The sequence below is a fragment of the Falco biarmicus genome, chromosome 15, assembly GCF_023638135.1.
Source record: "Falco biarmicus isolate bFalBia1 chromosome 15, bFalBia1.pri, whole genome shotgun sequence".
Taxonomy (NCBI): domain Eukaryota; kingdom Metazoa; phylum Chordata; class Aves; order Falconiformes; family Falconidae; genus Falco; species Falco biarmicus.
In genome coordinates this window covers 16,658,261-16,677,555 of record NC_079302.1, presented here as the reverse complement: position 1 = coordinate 16,677,555, position 19,295 = coordinate 16,658,261, and the positions used below count along the sequence as shown (strand labels likewise).

The following is a 19,295-nucleotide window of genomic DNA, read 5'->3' as shown; positions in this document are numbered from 1 at the left end:
CCTTTATGCCTTGGGTTAGAATTCTACAATGCTGCTGAACTAGCATAATAACTGATTCAAATGACAAACTTCATCTTCACAACCCCAAATAAGAACGATCAAAACAACTCTGAAACAAGAACACCTGAATTCTTGCCAGTGTCAAATACTGTACTTCAGATACTATGCATAAAACAGGTGGAAGAGGAACTTGTACTTTTTCAGTGCTGACTGTTGCCATTCACAGGTTACTTCCACCCCACTTCACCGGTATGGAAATGTGGCGGACATGCTTCTACTCAAAGTTTCCTTTCTTTTTGCAGGAGTCCAAGACAAGGGATAATAAAACTTTGTATTCTGGAAAAGCCAAATAAAAAAAACCACACCAAACCCAACACACAAAAAAAACGAAACCAAAAACCCCACCAGATTTCTGAAACACATGAACCCCACTTACATGAAGAAGTTACTTAGGTCAAGACAGCTCGTGATGGTGCTCAACCTCTAGGCCAAAAAAGGTGAAGCTAAACCGATATAAAAAAATACTCCTTTTCTCCAGAGGGACTGGGATAATTTGTTTCCCTAACCTGGGATACAAATCAGGCCGAAGGGAAAGACTGTACCGTGTGATGGAAATAAAAGACAATACCTTCTTTGGAATGAGGTTGTTCAGAAATGCTGAGTTAACCTCATCAGAGAGGCACAGGGGTGACATAAGCAGCCCACTCCCCTCATTGTATGAGTTTTCCATAAATAAGTCGCTTTCATCACTGCTGGAGAGTTCTTCCCATTCATCATCAGAGGGATCTGAAAACAAGAGACAGACTTGTAAATATAACAGCACTCATGCAATAGGTATTCTACTTCTCAGTTATACAGGTCTCCACCTCTTGGTTTAGGAGTCTTTAAGCTCTTGCACTCTAATGAAGTCCACAGAAACCAACTGCCATCAAGCCACAGTTCTAAAATATTATACAGCTTTTGTTTAAATTGTTTTATTTAATTTTTTTTAATTTATTTTTATATCCACTCAAGCAACAAGTATTCTTGTAGGACAGGTCTTTTGTACACAGGTACTTCATTTTCTGATACTAACTATGCTTACTTAAAGGTATCAAAAAAAGTATAGAGAAACATTTAATAAACTGTTCACTAAGATTTTAACTTGGATTATACCATTTTACTTTCTGAGGTAGATTCCAACATGCAATTACACCAGTTTAACTTCTTTATTAACTGCAGTTGGTTTAGAGCAACTGTTTTCTCAGGCAATACTGAAGCCACAGACAGATGACCTCTAACTGGGCTGGATAAAGATGTTACTGTCTCCACAGCAAGGCCAGTTGAAAGGAAATGATGACAGCAAAACAAGCCAAAGCAAGCCAGATCATCTCTGTTAGCCATTTCAGACAACACATTTTAAGTAAATTAAACTAGGTTTATAGTTATAAACCTGAACTAGGTTTATACTTAACCTGATTTACTCTACTAGCTGATCTGTAAGAGCAGACACGGCGAGAGGGGTTGAGGTTGTATTACCAGCAGGCACTGCCACTGTAAACTGAATAATCTGTTCATGGCTAAAGACAGACTTGGCCTGACAAGCACAACCTAAGTCCATCATTTATATTTAAACTGATAGAGCCTCATCCCCAGGGTTTACACTGATTTATCTAAAGTTGTTTTAAACCTGGTTACATTTTAACTGGTGTGGCACTGGTGTTTACAAAAGTCCTAAGTCTACAGGTTGGACAGAACCTCCTCACTGACAGGTGAAAGCTCTGCCCGCACACACAGATCAGGGTATTTAACCACTGTGAGAAAAAAAAAACATATTCACCCCCAAGTAATTTTGTCCGACAACACAGATTTAATGTGAGATCTAGGTGGTGTAGTGACTACAGAAACAGCCATGCACTTTTTCTGTGGCCAAAGGTAAATTCATTCACTTAAAATACAGCAAGAAGGGTCTAAATGAATGCATTTCACCTGCACTGTGCAGCAGCTTAAGAATTTGATGACTACTCTCTGTCCAATGCAAATAATTCATCAGGCTGTGGCAACTTGCATCACATGGACCTCTTCTTTTGCTTATGGCACTATCGAATTAATTCTACAGCCATAATTTGCTGGTGTTAATAGCCTTTGCATGAAAAAACAGTTGTATTTTATGCTTTACCCACCCACAGTAGCAACAAGCCTGAGAACAAAGCAAACATCCCTCCTTTCAGTCAGTTTCTTGCTTCTTCTAAATAAATTCCATCTGCATCTTTACAAAGCAAAGAAAGAAACCTCCTTGAAAACTAAATGATAACTATATAAGCTGACCATGCAATTCAGCAACAATAAAGACAACAGCCGTCGTACATTCACAGTGACTGCCCAGGGCAAAGCAGGAACCGGCTCTAGAACATTAGTCCGTAACTAACGTCAGGTTTTTTGCAACGTTCTCGGAAATACAGAGGCATTTCCATTGGCAATCCCATCTTAACTAGCACTGGTAACCTAAGAACTACAGACTGGACAGCAATGCTGGAGTCTCCCACCTTCCATCGCGTGTCCCTGTTATGGGGAGAGGACTCCGCTTCTTCCAAATGTCGGCCAGTAAAATGTGTCTCTTGCCAGCCTCGTTATTTCCCTCAGTTCTGTGGCAAGCCAAGTGTTTCCATGAACTCAGCATAATGGCTAAAGCTATTTTAGTCCTCAAATAACTCGAAAATTAAATGAACAGCTGCCTCTGGATTCCTCTTAATTTCTACAGACTATGTTTCTGTCTGCCCATGAATGGGTAAAGCACTGTAGTGAAATGCAACACAATCAACCTTACATTACACTGAGTGAATGGCAGAATATGCAGCTTATCCACAAGAGATTTTCCAATTAAAGGGGAGAGCTTATGAATTACAGCTCATTAGATGAGAAAAGCAGTTATGAAAGGAGCTTCATATACTAGGTACAGAATTTCCTTGCACTGTAAGAGGGGGAAAAAAAAAAATCACCATTGGGAATAACTGGGTATTACTGTGGATTTTATTAGAACCTGAAAGATTTACACAGAAAGTTATCTCCTACACAATGACATTTGCATCAGGCTTACAAACTGTAGTAGCAATTAAAAGTTTTCAGTTTTGGAGGGGTTTAATGTGGGATTAGTTTTGTTTGGTTGTTCCTAGGTTGTTTTTTTTTTAAACAGAATTTGAGAATCACTTATTTTTTTTTCCTGAAGATTAGGAGAAAAGCTATCAAAACTGAGTATCAAAGTTTATAAAAGATACTCTGTATCTATTTCCTACTCTCTCCAGAGAATCACAGCCTTCCTTTCTCCTCCAAAAAAAATCTTAATCTAGACAGAACTCTGAACAACCTAAACCTGCATTGTTGCCAAAGCTGCATACAAAAGCTCTCTCTCCTCCTTTCACAACACCTGTAGTATCAAAACTAAATCAAAATTACAAGATTTATCTGCTTTAAAAAAAAAAAAATTGTTCCCCCTGTCCTGCAATAAGATTCACACCCGTATTGTTTCAGATGAACACTCAGACCGCGCTTTAACTGAACAAAGCATTTGCTGCAGTACTTTTTAGGAAATACCTCTTCAGCACAAGTGCTTTGTTTGTTTGTTCTTAAATGTTGGCACATGTAGTATCATGCAAAAAAAAAAAAAAAAGTAAGCAACAGAAATAACTTAAAATGAGAAAAAAACCCACTTAAATTATAAATTAGAAACCAATGTGACCCCCAGATGAGGGTATCTGGGACCATAGTAAGTCTATGTGTATTTGCCCTTAAAAGCTAAGATCACCAAACAGCAAACTAAACATGACCTATTCCAGAAACAAATGCATCACCAACACTTGCAATGAAAAGAGATTCCTACAGACCTTCACTGCAGCACATATTAACAATGATTTCCAGAGCAGTTTGCTGAGCCATCAGTAAAGCTGTCACTTCTTTCAGTTCCCACTTATCAGACTAAAAAATAAAAACAAGAGCCAAATTTAATATTGTAAAACATTTCAGTGCAATTTAAAGCACCCAAGCTGTCAGTTAAAAACTACAATCCAGCCGTTTCCTCTCCCATCCTACACCAAAATTTTTTAAAAAAAAGAACCACCACCCACACAAGAGGCATTATCTATCATCCTTCTGCTGGATGTTTCAGAACAAATTTTACCACCTTCAAGAAATGCCACCTGCATTAAAGTTGTAACAGAAAAGTATTTCTGTTACTCTTTTCATGTACACAACAGTGAATGCATTTGTTAACCCCTGAGCCACCTTCACCCATGACTGAACAGTTACAACCATTAAAAATCTCACTCGCCTTATGCAGAAATCCCTGCGGTAGCTACAGCAAAAAGTGTCGGATAAGCTTACACCTTCCCACTAGAGGAAAAAAAAATGGAAATGCACTTTCCTGATGGGCTGTGCAACTTGACCACACTGGAACAAGTTGTGCTGAAGTTCTCCAAGTTCATCTTTTAAGTTTTAGCTAAAACAGTCAAGCTATTTGGGATTTAGGATTAGTGATACTCATAGGTAGTTTACTCTGGCTCATGCTGAATTAAAACCAATCAGATGGTTCAGCCAAATGCACTGAGCTGTCCAAGAGCCAGCCAGACACACTTACTGGAAGAAGATCTGAAATGTCATTTTCTCTCCTGACTTTTCCTTTTGGTATTTCTTCCATGTCATCATCTTCACACAAAACACAGTTGTCTGTAACATGACTCATATTTTCCTCTGTTTCTGCCTCCGTAGCAAGTTTTAACCTGTTTTTTTCAGCTTCATTCATACAAATAATTGTTTCACCAGCATCTATCGCTAACGATTCTGAAAAAATCTTCAGGATTGCATTAACCATGCTTCCCAGACTGCCTGGTGGAATGGTATCCTTGATATTCCAGACAGTACCTAAACATGAGATAGTTGAAACATTAAAACTGTCAAAATACTCAATTCCCAGCTCTGTAATAGCCATGTATTTTTAAGGACACAGCCTCCATTGCTTACAATATTCAGTGCTTATATTTCAGTATGAATGTTCCAAGTCTTTTCTCTACAGACTTCTATTTTTTTCTGTTTAGCATTTCATATATTCATCTGTAGTAACTACGTTATGCCCACGTCTTAAGCTTAAGTAAATTTCAGCATGTAAGTATACACAGAGTATTTGTGGAGTGACCCTGGTGACACGTTTTACCTGTGATAATAAATCTACATGATAGAACCATTTTCTAAGGATTCTCAAAATTAATTTATTACACTCCAGTATCAAAAATCACACCATGGTTAAGCATTTGAGGTAGAAAGAACACAAAGTAGAGAATGAGGTAAAAATCCGCACCTATTAAGATCAAAATAAATTCCTTACTACTTATTATTGACTCATTTCATTGTTGAAAACCAAATTAACAGTTAAAATGAGTTATCGCACTAAGCAGCTACTGAATTCAGAATGAAGCATTTAAGGCAGTTTTAAAACTACTTGCAAATATCTGGTCACTCCAAAACACAACCCCAAAAGGCAGAAACAACCTCATGAACCACCTATACAGTCTTTTTGACGATCTGATGACCAGACTGTAACAGAGAAGACTAAGACTTCTCCTTCCCACCCTGCTTTACCAGCCATGCTCTCCATCACAAAGCAGTGAACGCCCTCGAGCACTGTACCTGCTATCAGTGTTCTCAGAAGGATATGCTTCATTGTGCTCTCTGGACACAACATGACAGTTTCCAATACTTGTTGTGCAGAAGCATTAAATGAAGAAAGAAGATCTGGATTATCTTCCGTCACTGCTTGCAAGCAGTTTGCTGCAGCAAACAACAACAAAGATAATTAACAAACCCAACAGTACCTTCCACTCTCCTAATGAAAAAGCATTATCTTCCTGAAAGCTGGAGTAATAAAACACAGGCACAGGAAAAAACATTTCATGTAGCATCGTGTTGTAATGGCACGATGCTGTCCTTCACAAACTGTGTTTTAGATTAAAAGACATTCTATGCCAAACCTGTACACAAAACAGACGAGGACAGTACCACATCAGACATGGGACTAGCTGTATTAATTGTAAAGGTGAAGTAATGCTAAGGCAGGTGCATTATGCACAAAAGAAAAAAAAAAAAAAAGGCATCTTTAAATCCTGATCTTCTCTTTTTACCACTTACCTACTGAAATAGCCAGATCCACATTCGTGGAAAATTTCTTCATGTAATGTAACACAGCCTCCAGACATCCTTCTTTATTGAATATGTATACTGCAGTATTGTTGCATTCACTAGTGCACAGAAAAGATTAATAACACTCTTCCCAGGAAAAATTACTGTAACAACATTTTAAGTAACATGTACTCACTGTTACTCACATTTTAAACACCTCCCTAAGAACTACACATTAGTCAAACAGCTATTCTTTGTTTATCGAGGTTATGATCAACTCTATATAAAATGGAAAGAGAAGCTGCAAGACCCTGGACACCTTTGAGGAAAGCTGCCTTCTGCCAGCTGCTTCCTCACAGAGAGCTGATTTGGGAGCCTAAGTACAGTCTCATGCAGACAGAGCCAGCCAGAGTGTGAAAGGCAGCTTACAGCTGTGGGCTCCAAGCCAGCCCAGGGCTTTCCGCACCCATGGAACACTACATCCACAAACCCACCAACAACAGAGCGGGCTGTTGCCTTTCACATTAATACCGACTTACTCCAGAAAATGACTGCTCTTAACATTCAGAAATGCATGCTAAATCAACGCTAAATATGACATTTACCTTAATTATCTAATAGTGAGATTTGTATTTCTTCAATTTTTTACAGCTCTTCCCATTTTTAAACTCATATATTGATAAAAGACAAATTCAAATTGAAAAAGCATAGGACCTAACTAGCTACAAGGGTCTTCAAAAATTTACTTCTGAAAATATTATGTCTCAGCATTAATACCGGCCCAAATTTTATCAGTGCCAAACTTAGCAACTAAGTCAGCAGTTCATGGTTATTGCCACAAAGTTCAAAATACTAAAGTGATTTATAGCACACGTAACAATTTAGTTCCTGTTTCAAAGCACTTATGTCTACAAAAGCAATAATAAAAATGAAAGCAAAACATTGTTGAGTCAAGAGTTACAAAGGGTCATGTATTCTGTGTAAGGTGCCAAGCAAGCAATCTCTCTACTGTTCTAGATTCCAATTCCTAAAAATAAAAACACAGTTTACAAATAAGGCCTCAAGTCAGCAGCCATACCATACAGCCACAGAGGCAGCTCCACTGAAATACTGTATAGTACAAAATTCTGTATGGACCAAAGTGTATAATGACACAGAGCCATTACAAAACAAACAACACAACATTCAAGGAGAACTTTCGGAAAAGCTTTGCATCACTTCAACGTTTATAGCCATTTCTGTATTAATAGCGTTGCCATTTCTCTTCCTTCACCTGGTGTTTCCTGTGTAAACTACTAATTGAACAATTCACATTCTTTCTCACGTAATTAAGTAATTTGTGTCAGTGCCTCAGTCCCTAAGGCACAGTTTGTCCAAACATTTAGTATCAACTTTTGGGATGACATGCAGAGGGAGAAAGTAGTACAAGAACTCGTCATATTCCCAGAGCACAGCAGTCCACTGATCAGAATTTCATTTCTTCCATCTCCCGTATCATGACAAGGATATACAGGAACTACATGCGAGATCCTACAACCCAAACTGTACCGCAGACTATGACAGAACACGTTCAGAAAACTGTATCAGAATTTTAGATGAACAACCAACAGAAAAAATAATTTTGTCACTCTCCTAAAACTAATGACCAACTTTGTGCACTTTTAGAATCTTTCATTTACAGAAGTAATTTATGGTAGAAGATAAACTTGTATTTCAGATCAAATGAGGGCTTGCCGTTTATTAAAGGCAAGTGTAAGAGCAACACAATCAGAAATCAGAATCAGCAGCCAAATACATCTTCCCATGCAAGGAGAGTCATTTCTTTTCTGCCTCAATTACCATGCTCCTTTGCAGTAACAATTTAATTTACCTCTTCCAGAAGGCCAGTGTTTACACAGCACTTACCATACATTCCACAGCAAATTAATAGCTTCATTGGCTATGTCTTCAACATAATTTTTGTTCGTCTCTCTGCATTTCTTTGGAGAGAGCTGGTTAGCATCTAGTCCAGTGCTACACTACAACCAAAAAGAGAACCAGGGTTGGGAAATAAACAAGCCAAGAAGAAAAGCAAAACCTTAAAATATAAGCAGCAGAGTGAATGGAGCGATCTCTCATGAAGTGTTTATTACCAGAAAACCTGACTAGTTTCCTACTCTCTGTGAAAACTGGGCCACAACAGAATCATATCATTGGTAACTTTTTTCTCTTGAAGAAAGACTCTTGTAGGACTTGCTTTGCATTCCGTAGTCCGCAGACGCAATTTTGTTATAAAGAAATACTTAGCAATTTTAGAATTTGAAATGCTGTTTCTTGCTAATACAGTCTGTATGCAATTTTCAACAGTTCTTTCTAATCACAAAGATTAATTCAGCTAATAACTTGCTGTGCATTACAATAATGCTATTACTCATATTTTAAAATGGGGAAGAAACATACAGAAAATGATGGTATTGCTCAAGGCTGTTCATACAAAGACAGCAGGTGACAGAATTCAATGCAATTTCCAAACTGCACTGCAACACCTGGACCAAACAAAGAATAGGTATTCAGTACAGAGTATTCTACAATAGCAGTAACTACCCAACTGTAAATCCAAGCTTTCATTTAGACAAAATTACTTACCAAGAAAACCTCACTAGAATAATGCTGCAACATAAACGATGGATCTGGATCTTGACTGACAGAATAGACTTGTCTTGACTGATGTTCCAGACCCAAAATCTCCAGACCATTTATGCAAAAATCATCCTAGGCAGCAAACCTCACCATGGACCCAAGTTAGCAGGTCAGGAGGCAGGAGCAAGTGGTTTGAAATCTCTGGAATGATTTTTGTACTGTTAAACCTACTGAAACATTCCTTGAAAAGATCTTTCAAATATCTTATCTTGATATGAGCTACAAAACTAGAGCTGTCTTTGAAAATGGAGTAATTCAATGGCTAGATCAGTTTTAAAATCAGAATAAAACCAAAACACACCTCTTTCAGAAGTGCAACAAGGGGTGTCATGATATCTTTTGTCACCATGTCATCACAGACTTCAAATCCTCCACAAGCACTCAGATTTCTGTGGGGAAAAAAAGTAAATGCTTTGGATCAGATACAATACTTTCCAGGAATTTAAAAAAAAAACATACTTTCTGTATTATTCTTCTCTAAAGGTTATAGTACTTCTTGTTTAAAAATCCACCCGCTTCATGAGTAACTTTAGTCTTCCACCTTCCTGCCATAAATAAAATTTTGGTGTTAGGAAACAAACAATTATTTTCAGTTATTTGTCTAGCATAACTAGAAAGCTTATCTGTCCTAAAACACAACTTCTGTTAGGTATTACTCAGCGTTAAGATACAACATGAATGTTAACAAGTATTAGCATTAGATTTTTGTACAAATAAAGCAAGCTGTAGGTCTGATCACAAAACACCAACTCAAAATTATGCTGCTGAGTATTTACAAGTTTCTCAAAGAGCCAGATATGTGCATTCTCTAACTAACCTATCACTCCTGAAGTGTTACCAAGACGCAACATGCCGTATTAACAGTGTTCAATTTTTCTGTGTTTCTTCATACTACTGCTTATTTTTTTCTTAAGATAAGGATGGAAAGCAACGCATTCCACTGGGAGTAGACAAAACGGTAGTAACTAATTTAAATCCCGCTCCCGACATTAAAGTTTCATGGCAGCCTACTGGAGTGAGAAAAGCCCCTCTCTCAAGGACTTTTGACTAATGTAGGTATACTTACCCAAAACGGAGTTAAAGCAAGAGAGGCTGGCATTCAAGCTCACAGCTTTTAACAGCAAAACCCTACTCTTCTTTACCATACCAGGAATACCTCATTCTAACTGAGTATTATCGATTGCTTACCGAAGAGCACCTGCAGCTGTCTCACGAACAGCTAAACTGTGATCCATCAACAATGGTCCTAAACACCGGACAACATCTCTCTGCAAAAAGGCTGGGATTACATGCTTCTGCTGCAACAGCTTGGAAATGCTGGCACAGGCATACTCTCTCACTTCAGCACTTGGATGCTGCAGCTGTGGAGACACAAACAGGGCAGATCAGGGGCAAAGGTAGCTGGAAGTTTTTATTGAGTTAGAAGATTGATCTGCCTTTTTGCTTCGTAGGCCCAGCACTATAGCTCCTGTTTTACTGCTCCTGAATGGAATCAAGAGCCTTTAACTTCCATGGAAGTTCATAAATCTTTTCAATCTTTTCCTGGGTTATGCATGTCAGCTATACGACTAGATAAATACTGAGTGTTTAGCAAGAGCCATAGTTCAGACACAGGTTTGACACTAGCTGGCACTGGTGAGACCTCACATCTAGTTCCCATCTAGTTCCCATTACCATGTGCTGAAAAAAATGGACAAAAGGGGGGGGGGGGGGGGTCGGGAAACACCATCAAGGAAGTGTAACAGACATAACATGCCGCCATAAAGACAAACTAAAAAACCAAAAAATACAGGAAAACACAATAGCCTCTAGATTAAAAACATCTATTTAAAGACAAGGAGCAAGTGCTCTCTGCATCCACAAGACAACACTGACTTGTGCTTTAACAGAAGTTCAGGTGAGATGTAAGAATTGGATACCATAAAAATAATAAAACAGCTGAAGTGCCCATCCTGGAAGGTCATGGTGTTTGCTGAAAATCTAACAGGAAAGATAAACATCTGCTGAAGAGCCCAGTGGAAAGCATGGGACATCCGATCCTGCCTCACTGAAACTGACAGAGGTCTCCCCATTCATCCTCACCTGTGCGACTGTATTCATATTTTTTTAAGCCTAACCAGGTTAGTCCAGAAGAACAATCAAGCAGTGATTTGTTCAATGAGTTCAGTTAGTTGAATCGCACAAAGGGGATTTATTTACTTAAATGGAAACAGATTTTTACTTCTGATTCTAAAGTCACATGCACAGGAGGAGGTTTAAACTAGTTTTCATCTGTAATACTTAAACCAAACCCAGCAACGCGGCCAGCCAGTGGCCAAACCCAGTTATTCTCAGCATTTCTTATCAGTTATTTCTCACGTCTAGCTCCAGAACTCATCGCTCTGGCTACCTACAGGAAGCCGCTCCAGCCGAGCGGACCGAGGACAAGCACTGCACGGGCCCCTCCGGAGCCCCCCCTGGGACGGGGGGCACAGAGCAGTCCCCGCGCTGCCCCCGCCCCTCTGAACCGGCCAGGAAGGTGAGAACGAGAGGCCGGACGGGGCGCTGGGGCGAAGGCAGCAGCCGCCCCTCCCCGTCCAGCCGCCGGCGGGCGCAGCCGTGACGCCGGGGAAGCGACGCGGTGGCGGCAGGAGGGGCGGGCGGCCCCGGCTGTCTTCCCGCGCCCGAGAGCGGGCGGCCCCGCTCCCGGTCCTTCGCCCGCCACCACGGCGGAGGGCCGCCACCTCGCATCACCCCCGCCGCGGGCGCAGCCCCGCAGGGTCGGAGCTGCCCCGGTCCCCGGCGGGGGTGGGGGTGGGGTGCCGCGCCGAGCCCGCCCCCGCCCCCCCCCCGCACCTTCTCCAGCAGCTCCGCCGCCGGCTCCTCCTCGGGGCCGCTCTCCCCGTCGCGGCGCGGCTCGGGGCCGGCGGGGCAGAAGGCGGCCCGGCGGAACCGCCGCGCCCGGCTCTTGCCCATGGCTCCGCGGCCGCCGCGCCGCTCGGCGCCGGCGCACCCAGCACCCACGTGTGCGCCCCCGCGCAGGCGCCGCCCCGCCCCGGGCCCGCCCCACCGCGCCCCGAGCCGCCCGCTCGCTGCCCGGGGCGGGCACGGTGGAGCGGCAGCCCCGGCACGGGCCCCGGGGGCACGGAGCGGGCTAGCACCTCCAGCGAGGGCAGCCAGACGAGCCCCCCCGCCGTCCCGGACCGCAGGCGGCGGCCCGCCGCGGCCGAGCACAGGGTGCCGGCTCCGGGTGCAGCCCCGGGGCAAAGACTCACACGAGATACAACGTCGAACGAAACGGTTTCCTCTAAAAGCACTTACAGAACCAGGAACGACCTGTAGGATGGAAAACGGGAAGGGCTTTCTCTCTGGTGTCAGTGTCTTAGATTATATGAACCACATCAAATACAGGAAATGTTGGTCCGGTACAAAAGTTACAGACTTTCAGCTATAAACTTCTGAAGTTCTTCTTGTGTTCGTTTGAGATCTGTATTTGCACAGTACAAAAGAAAATAACATCCGTTTATACAAAGAATTTATTTTATACACATTTACCTACAAAATATACAGCAGTTAAAAATAATAGATGGGCAGAAGACTTACTGGAAAAATTACAGGAGATAATTGTTAATGTCTCAACTGACAAAGTTACATCAATAGGCTCCTTTAAAAGCCAGTCTACCTCATAGCAGGGAGTTACCAAAGCTGTGACCACTTTGCAGATTTAGTCAATTAAAAGAGTCTGAAACAATTAAAAAGGCACCTTGAACAACTTAAAACTCTTAAAACTCTTTAACAGCTTTAGCTATTCAAAAGCTACGCTTTATGCGTATAACATCCACACCTTGTTTTTAACACTCTTAATAACAAATGTTATTTTATTGTGGCACTCTGTTTTCTTTACCAAATCTTAGGTTATACATTTGCAATACTAGTTTCATATTCAGACTATCACTGCATAAAAATCCACTCAGAATGGTCAGGTGGACTTAAGATACAGTACAACCTTACAAGCGGGAAGATACAAGCATATTTAAGACAACTTTTAAAATATTAAAGTATTAAAATATTAAAATAGCAGTGTTGTGAACCAGATCAAACAAGGAGCGATGTATGACCACAATGAAAGTGGCTGGTGCACTATATACACAACTTGACAAATGTGATCCTCGATATGTAGGCAAAGTTTTAAACAGTAAAACCAGTTTTCTCCAGCACAGACAGTCTTTCTGCAAGCCTTCCAACCAGATCCAAAAAGAGTGACCAGGAGACAAGGACAGCTGTAATGAGTAAGTGTGCTAATAAAACATCATGGGAATGGTAAGTATTCCTTTCAATATTGTTCATGAGAACAAAAAAAAAAAAAATCATACAGCAAATATTACTTCTTTTTCTGAACATTGGCATCAATCCACTATTTACAAGCTTACAAACACACATAACACAAATGAGGTTTGATTTTCAAGTTCAACTTCATAGCTGATTAACATACTCCACCTGTATGTTCTGTTCTAGCTGAAGTAAAAAAGTGACAGTAATACTGAAAAAGAGGTAATCGGAAGTAGCAAAAGCAGTGATAATATGATAACAAAGAATTTGGATAAATAGTCAAGAAAGTAATATTGCACACTTTGACTGTCAACTGTGTAAGACTTGCACTCCCAGGCAGTGACAACCAGTCCTGTTTGTTTTTTTGCTGTCATACTACCTTAAAAAAGGTCATTTTTGGTTTCCATGGCAGTGGAAAAAACTGAAGGAAGAGAGCCCTTATTGAACATGAGGCCTAGGTTTCAAAATTAACTTTCCAGTCTGCAAGACAGAAAAAAAAAAAATTAGAGCCTGAAAGTTGAGCCCAACAACTGCACTTCAAGTTCAATTTTGCAGGCTAAGTTTCAAACGACACGTAGAACAATCGTAAGTATTCTACATTCCAGTTTTACAGATAGACAGAATTCATTAAGTCATATACAAGTGCTGTTCAGAGAAAAAAATATGCCTTTTCAAATTAGTTGCATTTTTTTAAAAAACAAGGTTTAGGCAATGAACCACTAAGACTTACATCATCACAGGACATATTATATTCTGCCAAAACAGTTCTACATCGGGCTGCAATACTGTGTGGACTGTGTCAAGGAAAGCAGCTAACACTTGTACACAGAGTAAATAAAATTTGAAAAAGTATTAGCACAGGCTTCAGTAACAATAGTAACTACAACAAACACGACTGAAGGATACATTGATGGTGCCACCACTCTTTTATGTATTCCAGCAAAGAACAAGCCTATTAGGGTAATACAGCTAATTGTGAAAAACGGGTGATTCCAAAGTGATGTGAAAAATGACACCTAGGAAAGAAAGCAGATTAGTGCCACTGTTCACTTTCTAAAACATACAGAAAGTTGCTGCGTAATTCACTTAGCAAAAAAAAAAAAAATAAATAAAAAAAATACTGCTCCTAGCCATTTCTAAGTACTTCTGAAGAATTCTTTAGGTAAGCATTCAAGGTGTAGCATTTAGGTAGGCACTGTCCCAGGACATATTCCATATTCTACAACAATTCCAGACAGCTTGAGAGCTTACCCAAAAACAATCTCCCAGCTTCATGGGAGAGCCACCTTTAGCCTTTTAGTTTTCAATATACTATACCGTTCAACTGCAGCACCAAGGTCTGAAACAAGACTACATTTGAGATTAGCTTGATCTTTACCTTTTGTGTCTCCGGGTCTATCAACCAGTTCCAAGCACCAGTTGCTGTGCAGACTGATACTACTATCAGAATCACTGATAAAGAAAAGAACAAGAGTCATAAACAGTATCCTGACTCCTATTAAAAAGTATTTTTTTCATCAGCTCTTAAGCATTTATTTCTTCTCCCACTTCTGAAGGAAGAAAAGCTTCTACTTGGAAGGTAGCAATGAAAACAGGCAAAGAAACTTCTATTATGGGAAACCATAAAGATTCTGTACAAGTTTCCTGGACAGGACTAGTAGGTACCAAAATCTAAATTCTGTCAAGTAGAAACATCCTGATGCTTTGAAGAAACAGAAGTTTCTAAAATAACACGGTTAGCAAAAAAAGATGAGTTGGAAGACTCGAGTTAGGAGTTGTACTAAATGTGCAGTATGCTATTTGAGCTTATGCAGTCTGGGCAACAGAAATGCAACACCATTAAATGGCAGAGCAGAACTAAAGTTGCAGTCCTGCTAGCTCTCCTACATAAGAAAAGCCTGAGGCATTGAGCACCAGCAGCTTCAGTGGCACGTCTAAATTTTGTTATGCTACCCCACCCCAACCAACACAATTACAAGCAAGGAAAGCTGACACAGAAAAAAACACAAAAGTTAAACAACATTCAGAAGGCATGTTGGCATTAGCACGTGAAGATTAACAAAAGCTTCTACACATCCAGAATGGCTTAGAAAGAATAATCAATTCACTGTAAATGGATAATACTAGATACATATCAGAGTAACACAAGATATTAGACTGATTTTGAGACTACAGGGGGTTGGGAAACAGGGGGTGATGGAAAAAGAAAACAGAACAAGTATAAAGGTAGAGAAAGCTTGTGTTCTATCGCACACCCATAAAGGCTTGCAGCTTTCAGTGGACATTTGGCAGATCTGGATGTTTTCTGCGGAGCTTGAAGTTCTGGATACAAATAAAGGCATTTACTGGGCCTGGGGGCGGAGGAGGAGGAGGAAGACAAAACACACCACCAAAAAAAAGACTTTAGGATCACAGGACAGAATCTGAAAACAAAACCCACATGCTCATGAAATACTACTTCCAGATTTGTAAGACTGCTATAATTTACTATGGAGTTGCATAACCCTTATTGATATTACAAAATTAAAACCAACATTAAAAAGTAATCCTAACTAGTTATGTTTTCAAAAGCAAGTTGGCAAAGACCTATCAAAAGCATAGAGCTTCTTCACTACATAAATAAGTATTTTCTTCCCAGGATAACAGGAGGAAAAGTCAACATTAAGTACCCTGTTATAATTAAAGTAAAAAGTCCCTCTATTGTATGAATAACAACACTAGGAAAACAAGCAGTTAGGAAAAAAAGTTTGCCGATGAACACAATACTAGTGATGCAAACCTTTTTTAAATATGCTTAGAAGTTTCCAGTATTCTGTTGGGTTTTTGTAGTATATGACAGTAAATAGCAATTCTGGAAGCCAAACACATTCCTACAGTAGATGCACACAGGCTGGGCAGATCTACCCATAAGTATCTGCTTCCACCAAATTGCTCTGAAACAAGGGGGCTTTGGGGGTGGGGGCTGGTTGGTTGTTCTTTGGGGTTGTTTTTTTGTTGGTTTTGCTTTTTAACTGGTCATTCCTCCACTTCCTTCATTTGAAATTAACCTCTTGCTCTCTTGGGAGGAAAGACACTATTCTATATGTTCTAAAAAATGTCTGCATTCTTTGAGTATGGAAACTTCAGCAGAATCTCACAACAAAAAAGCAGTCTATTTCCACCATGGACTACCGATCCCAAAGCTGGCAGCATATCTGTGGTATTTTTTGCCTTCCCTCCTCCTTCAAACTTGCCTGTTAGAGATGAGGTCATACTCTGCCCTTATGGCACACTGTTGCAACTTTTTCACCTCCAATTTTACAGGGTCTATCTCACCCATTCACACTTAGTTCAAGTAACTATAGCAACTGTCTGGGAAGTCTGAGCCTTCAAAACAAAACCAACAAAAAGCCAAAGCAAAACAGAAATAAATACAACAGCTTACTGTCCCAACTATTTCCAGAATAATTCAGCCGTGAGCCAATTCAATATTGGCCTCATTTTTCTAATTCTGGCTAAAGTATTAGTCTGTTATATTGTATTACCTTGTTGCAGGGTGTTTGAAGGTATGCAACAGAAGTTTTAAGGACAGTTAAGCACAGATCTTTGTTTGGGCCAACACAAATCAAAGCCACACACTGGCAAATCTAAAAAACTTGCAAGACAGAAGAATCCTATTTATCCCTTGGAACATCAAACTTACTTCTCCAACGTCCTGTAGCTGGCTGCAAACATGCAATATATTCAGTAAGTCTTCTTTCAAAAGCTTTGAGATCTGGGAAGGATGTATATGAAGCATAATTAGATCATCTAGTTAGTCAAATCTTAATGTAAAAGATAAAAGGAATTCACTTTTCCTCTTTTCACACCCATTTCTTAAACTGGCAGAGAAAAGAAATGCAACAGTCATTTAGATGTAATAAAAACACAGCTGAAGTAGCTTCATACCACTTCAGCTAAAAAGTGCAATGGTGAAGTTACACTACATGCAGGAAACAGTCTCACTCACAGAAAAGAAAATCGATGTTCCTGAGAAATCAGAGTATTTTAGACATCTTTAAAACTACCAAGAGTTAGATTTAAAATAGCTTAAATAGCCCTTACACACAGGAGAAAAAAGTACAGGAGTCTTAAGTACATCAGGAAACAATTAAGTTCTATTACTATATAATGGTACTTTTAAAAGTTGGCCATTTGCCAACTCTTCAAGGGGTTATTTGTAGCAGCATGGCTTTGATGACTTTGTAGAAACTTAGTGCCATGATACATATATACACACACAAAAAAAAAACCCAAAGAGAACACTAGCCCAATTATCTTGTTTTAATTTTTTTTTTCTTTAAATAGATCTTCTTATTGCCATCATTCTCCCATGGTCTTTCCATTGAAATTGCTGTTAAATGCCATGCAGCATTTCAAGTTCGTGCTCCCCGAGTTGGTTTTTTTTTAAAAAAATCTTAGCTGTTTCACCTGAAGTCTGTTAGATTTAAGATTCTGTTCAAAAAGGTTAGTGTTTCGACAACATTTCAGTTAAAGCTAAAATACCACCTGGAGTTAAGTTTTCATTAGCATAAAATTAACTTTCAGCTAACATGTTTCAGTTCGCATTACTCTGGAAATGTTTTCCTTCAATTTGCAACTATTGCCAAATTATCTATCATAATAAAGCAATTAAAGAAAAAGATTAGAAGAAATATACCGATTATGATCATTAATAACGCAGTTTCCAAACTGTGCAGTTACTCCTAAGTGGTTTGCAGATGAATTAATGGGGGAAGATTACAGCATCTCGACTTCAGCCGCAAAACAGTTAACTAGTCTTAATTACTGCTAACAGCCTGGTAGTTATGGCCTCTGCTCCACCTCCCTTCTGGGGAAGCTAAACCACTGCCAACAATTGAAGCTAATTAACTGTTACCTGACTAGCACAAACCCCTACAAACTAGTCGCTGAAGTGGGAAGGGGAATATGAGGCACCACATGAAAACCTGCTGCTTGAAAAATAGCACCGTGTAGGCATAAAATCAAGCCATCGATAACACAGTTCTCGGGAAAACATTTGTATGACATAGATAGAATTAAAAGAAAAGTCAGAAAAAATAAACCTTTCCAAAACCAGGAATTTGAAAGTTTTAACTTATTTTTTGATATCCATGTTCTAAGAACCTTCTCAGAGTTCATCACTTTGGCACCTGGCAGCTGTAACTAGCAGACCCCTACAGTTTGTACAGACATAGCAAGAAAGGCGTAACAACGCCGGACTATCATTTTTTGTTGATGTGTCTACCTCCAGTATCTGCTACAAAACACCTGGTGTCAGAGACACTGATGCATTTTAAAAATCTCTACCAGTCTTATTTTTAGCCACTAAAATCTCCTTTCAGGGTTTTGACATCCTGTAAACTGTAACTTCAAAGAACTTGTAACCCAAACCATCAACGCTCTCAGACATGAGAGGGCTCTCTGAGGTCATGTTCTTCAAATGCAAGAGCTGCTTTGGCACAGCGCGATGTCTATGCCAGATGGGACTCAAAGCCGTAGGACATGCATTTCACGTAAAAACCCGTGAGCGGAGAACTAGTTAAAGCAGCACGAGCAGATTTTGACAAGCTAAACTCAAGAAGCCTTGTCGAGAACGGGTACCGACAGGGCTAAGTCCACTGTGCAGCTCCCCCCTCCCCCGGGGAGGGAAGCGGCTGGCGGGGCCGCCACGGAGCCCCTCGGCGCAGGCCCTCCCGGCGGGCCCCGCTCCCCAGCCCCGCGGGGCGGCCAGAGAGCCTCGACAGCCCGCCCCCGAGCCTCAAGATGCGGAGGTGGCGCCGGAGCCCCCACCCCAGCTCGCCTGTCTGGGCCGAGAAGGAGCGCCGGCCCAGGGAGCGCCGTGCAGAGGGAGCCGAGGCCTCCCGCGGCCGCTTCGCCCCCCTGAGGGCAGCGCCGCGCTGAGGCCCGCTCCAGAGGGACGAGGCAGCGCGCTCAGGCAGCCCAGGCACGGAACCAGAAGGTCCCAGCACGCCGAAGCAGCAGCTGCGAGCTCGCTCCGTGCCACCGCACTCACCCTCAGCCTGGTCCAGGGAGTTCATGGCGGGCGGGCGGAGGCAGCGAGCACCAGCCGTGCCTCCCGCTGCCCCGCAGCCACCCGCCGCCCGCTGCCCAGCCCGCCCCGCACACCCACCAGCCCTGCAACA

General features: G+C 41.0%; 2 protein-coding genes across 7 annotated transcripts in view; both read right to left on the bottom strand.

Moving 5' to 3' along the window:
- HEATR3 (HEAT repeat containing 3) overlaps window positions 1-12,261 on the bottom strand; it is a 22,873-nt gene extending 10,612 nt beyond the window's left edge. The window contains exons 1-9 of one of the 4 annotated variants that reach the window (XM_056360781.1): window positions 12,124-12,261; window positions 10,012-10,184; window positions 9,125-9,212; window positions 8,050-8,162; window positions 6,154-6,263; window positions 5,656-5,796; window positions 4,610-4,893; window positions 3,861-3,951; window positions 629-786 (exon numbers count right to left, since the gene is read on the bottom strand). In XM_056360781.1, coding sequence (XP_056216756.1) covers window positions 629-786; window positions 3,861-3,951; window positions 4,610-4,893; window positions 5,656-5,796; window positions 6,154-6,263; window positions 8,050-8,162; window positions 9,125-9,212; window positions 10,012-10,058 — 1,032 coding nt within the window. In that variant the 5' untranslated portion in view covers window positions 10,059-10,184; window positions 12,124-12,261. Of the gene's footprint in view, window positions 1-628; window positions 787-3,860; window positions 3,952-4,609; window positions 4,894-5,655; window positions 5,797-6,153; window positions 6,264-8,049; window positions 8,163-8,583; window positions 8,670-8,769; window positions 8,965-9,124; window positions 9,213-10,011; window positions 10,185-11,658; window positions 11,820-12,123 lie in introns of those variants that run through there. The other 3 variants (XM_056360780.1, XM_056360782.1, XM_056360783.1) reach the window with 3 other exon arrangements.
- Window positions 12,161-19,295, bottom strand: CNEP1R1 (CTD nuclear envelope phosphatase 1 regulatory subunit 1). 3 transcript variants are annotated; one of them, XR_008825690.1, is made up of 7 exons: window positions 19,166-19,275; window positions 16,814-16,885; window positions 14,510-14,583; window positions 14,038-14,147; window positions 13,862-13,916; window positions 13,511-13,611; window positions 12,161-12,289 (listed from the first exon to the last, which is right to left on the bottom strand). XR_008825690.1 is itself a non-coding variant. In XM_056360785.1 (6 exons), the coding sequence occupies exons 1-6, from the start codon at window positions 19,188-19,190 to the stop codon at window positions 13,570-13,572; spliced, it is 378 nt and encodes a 125-aa protein (XP_056216760.1). In that variant the 5' UTR covers window positions 19,191-19,295; the 3' UTR covers window positions 12,321-13,569. The 3 variants fall into 3 exon arrangements, 1 of the variants encoding a protein (XP_056216760.1); XR_008825691.1 differs by lacking the exon at window positions 12,161-12,289 and adding an exon at window positions 12,841-13,082; XM_056360785.1 differs by lacking the exon at window positions 12,161-12,289 and having other exon boundaries at window positions 12,321-13,611; window positions 19,166-19,295.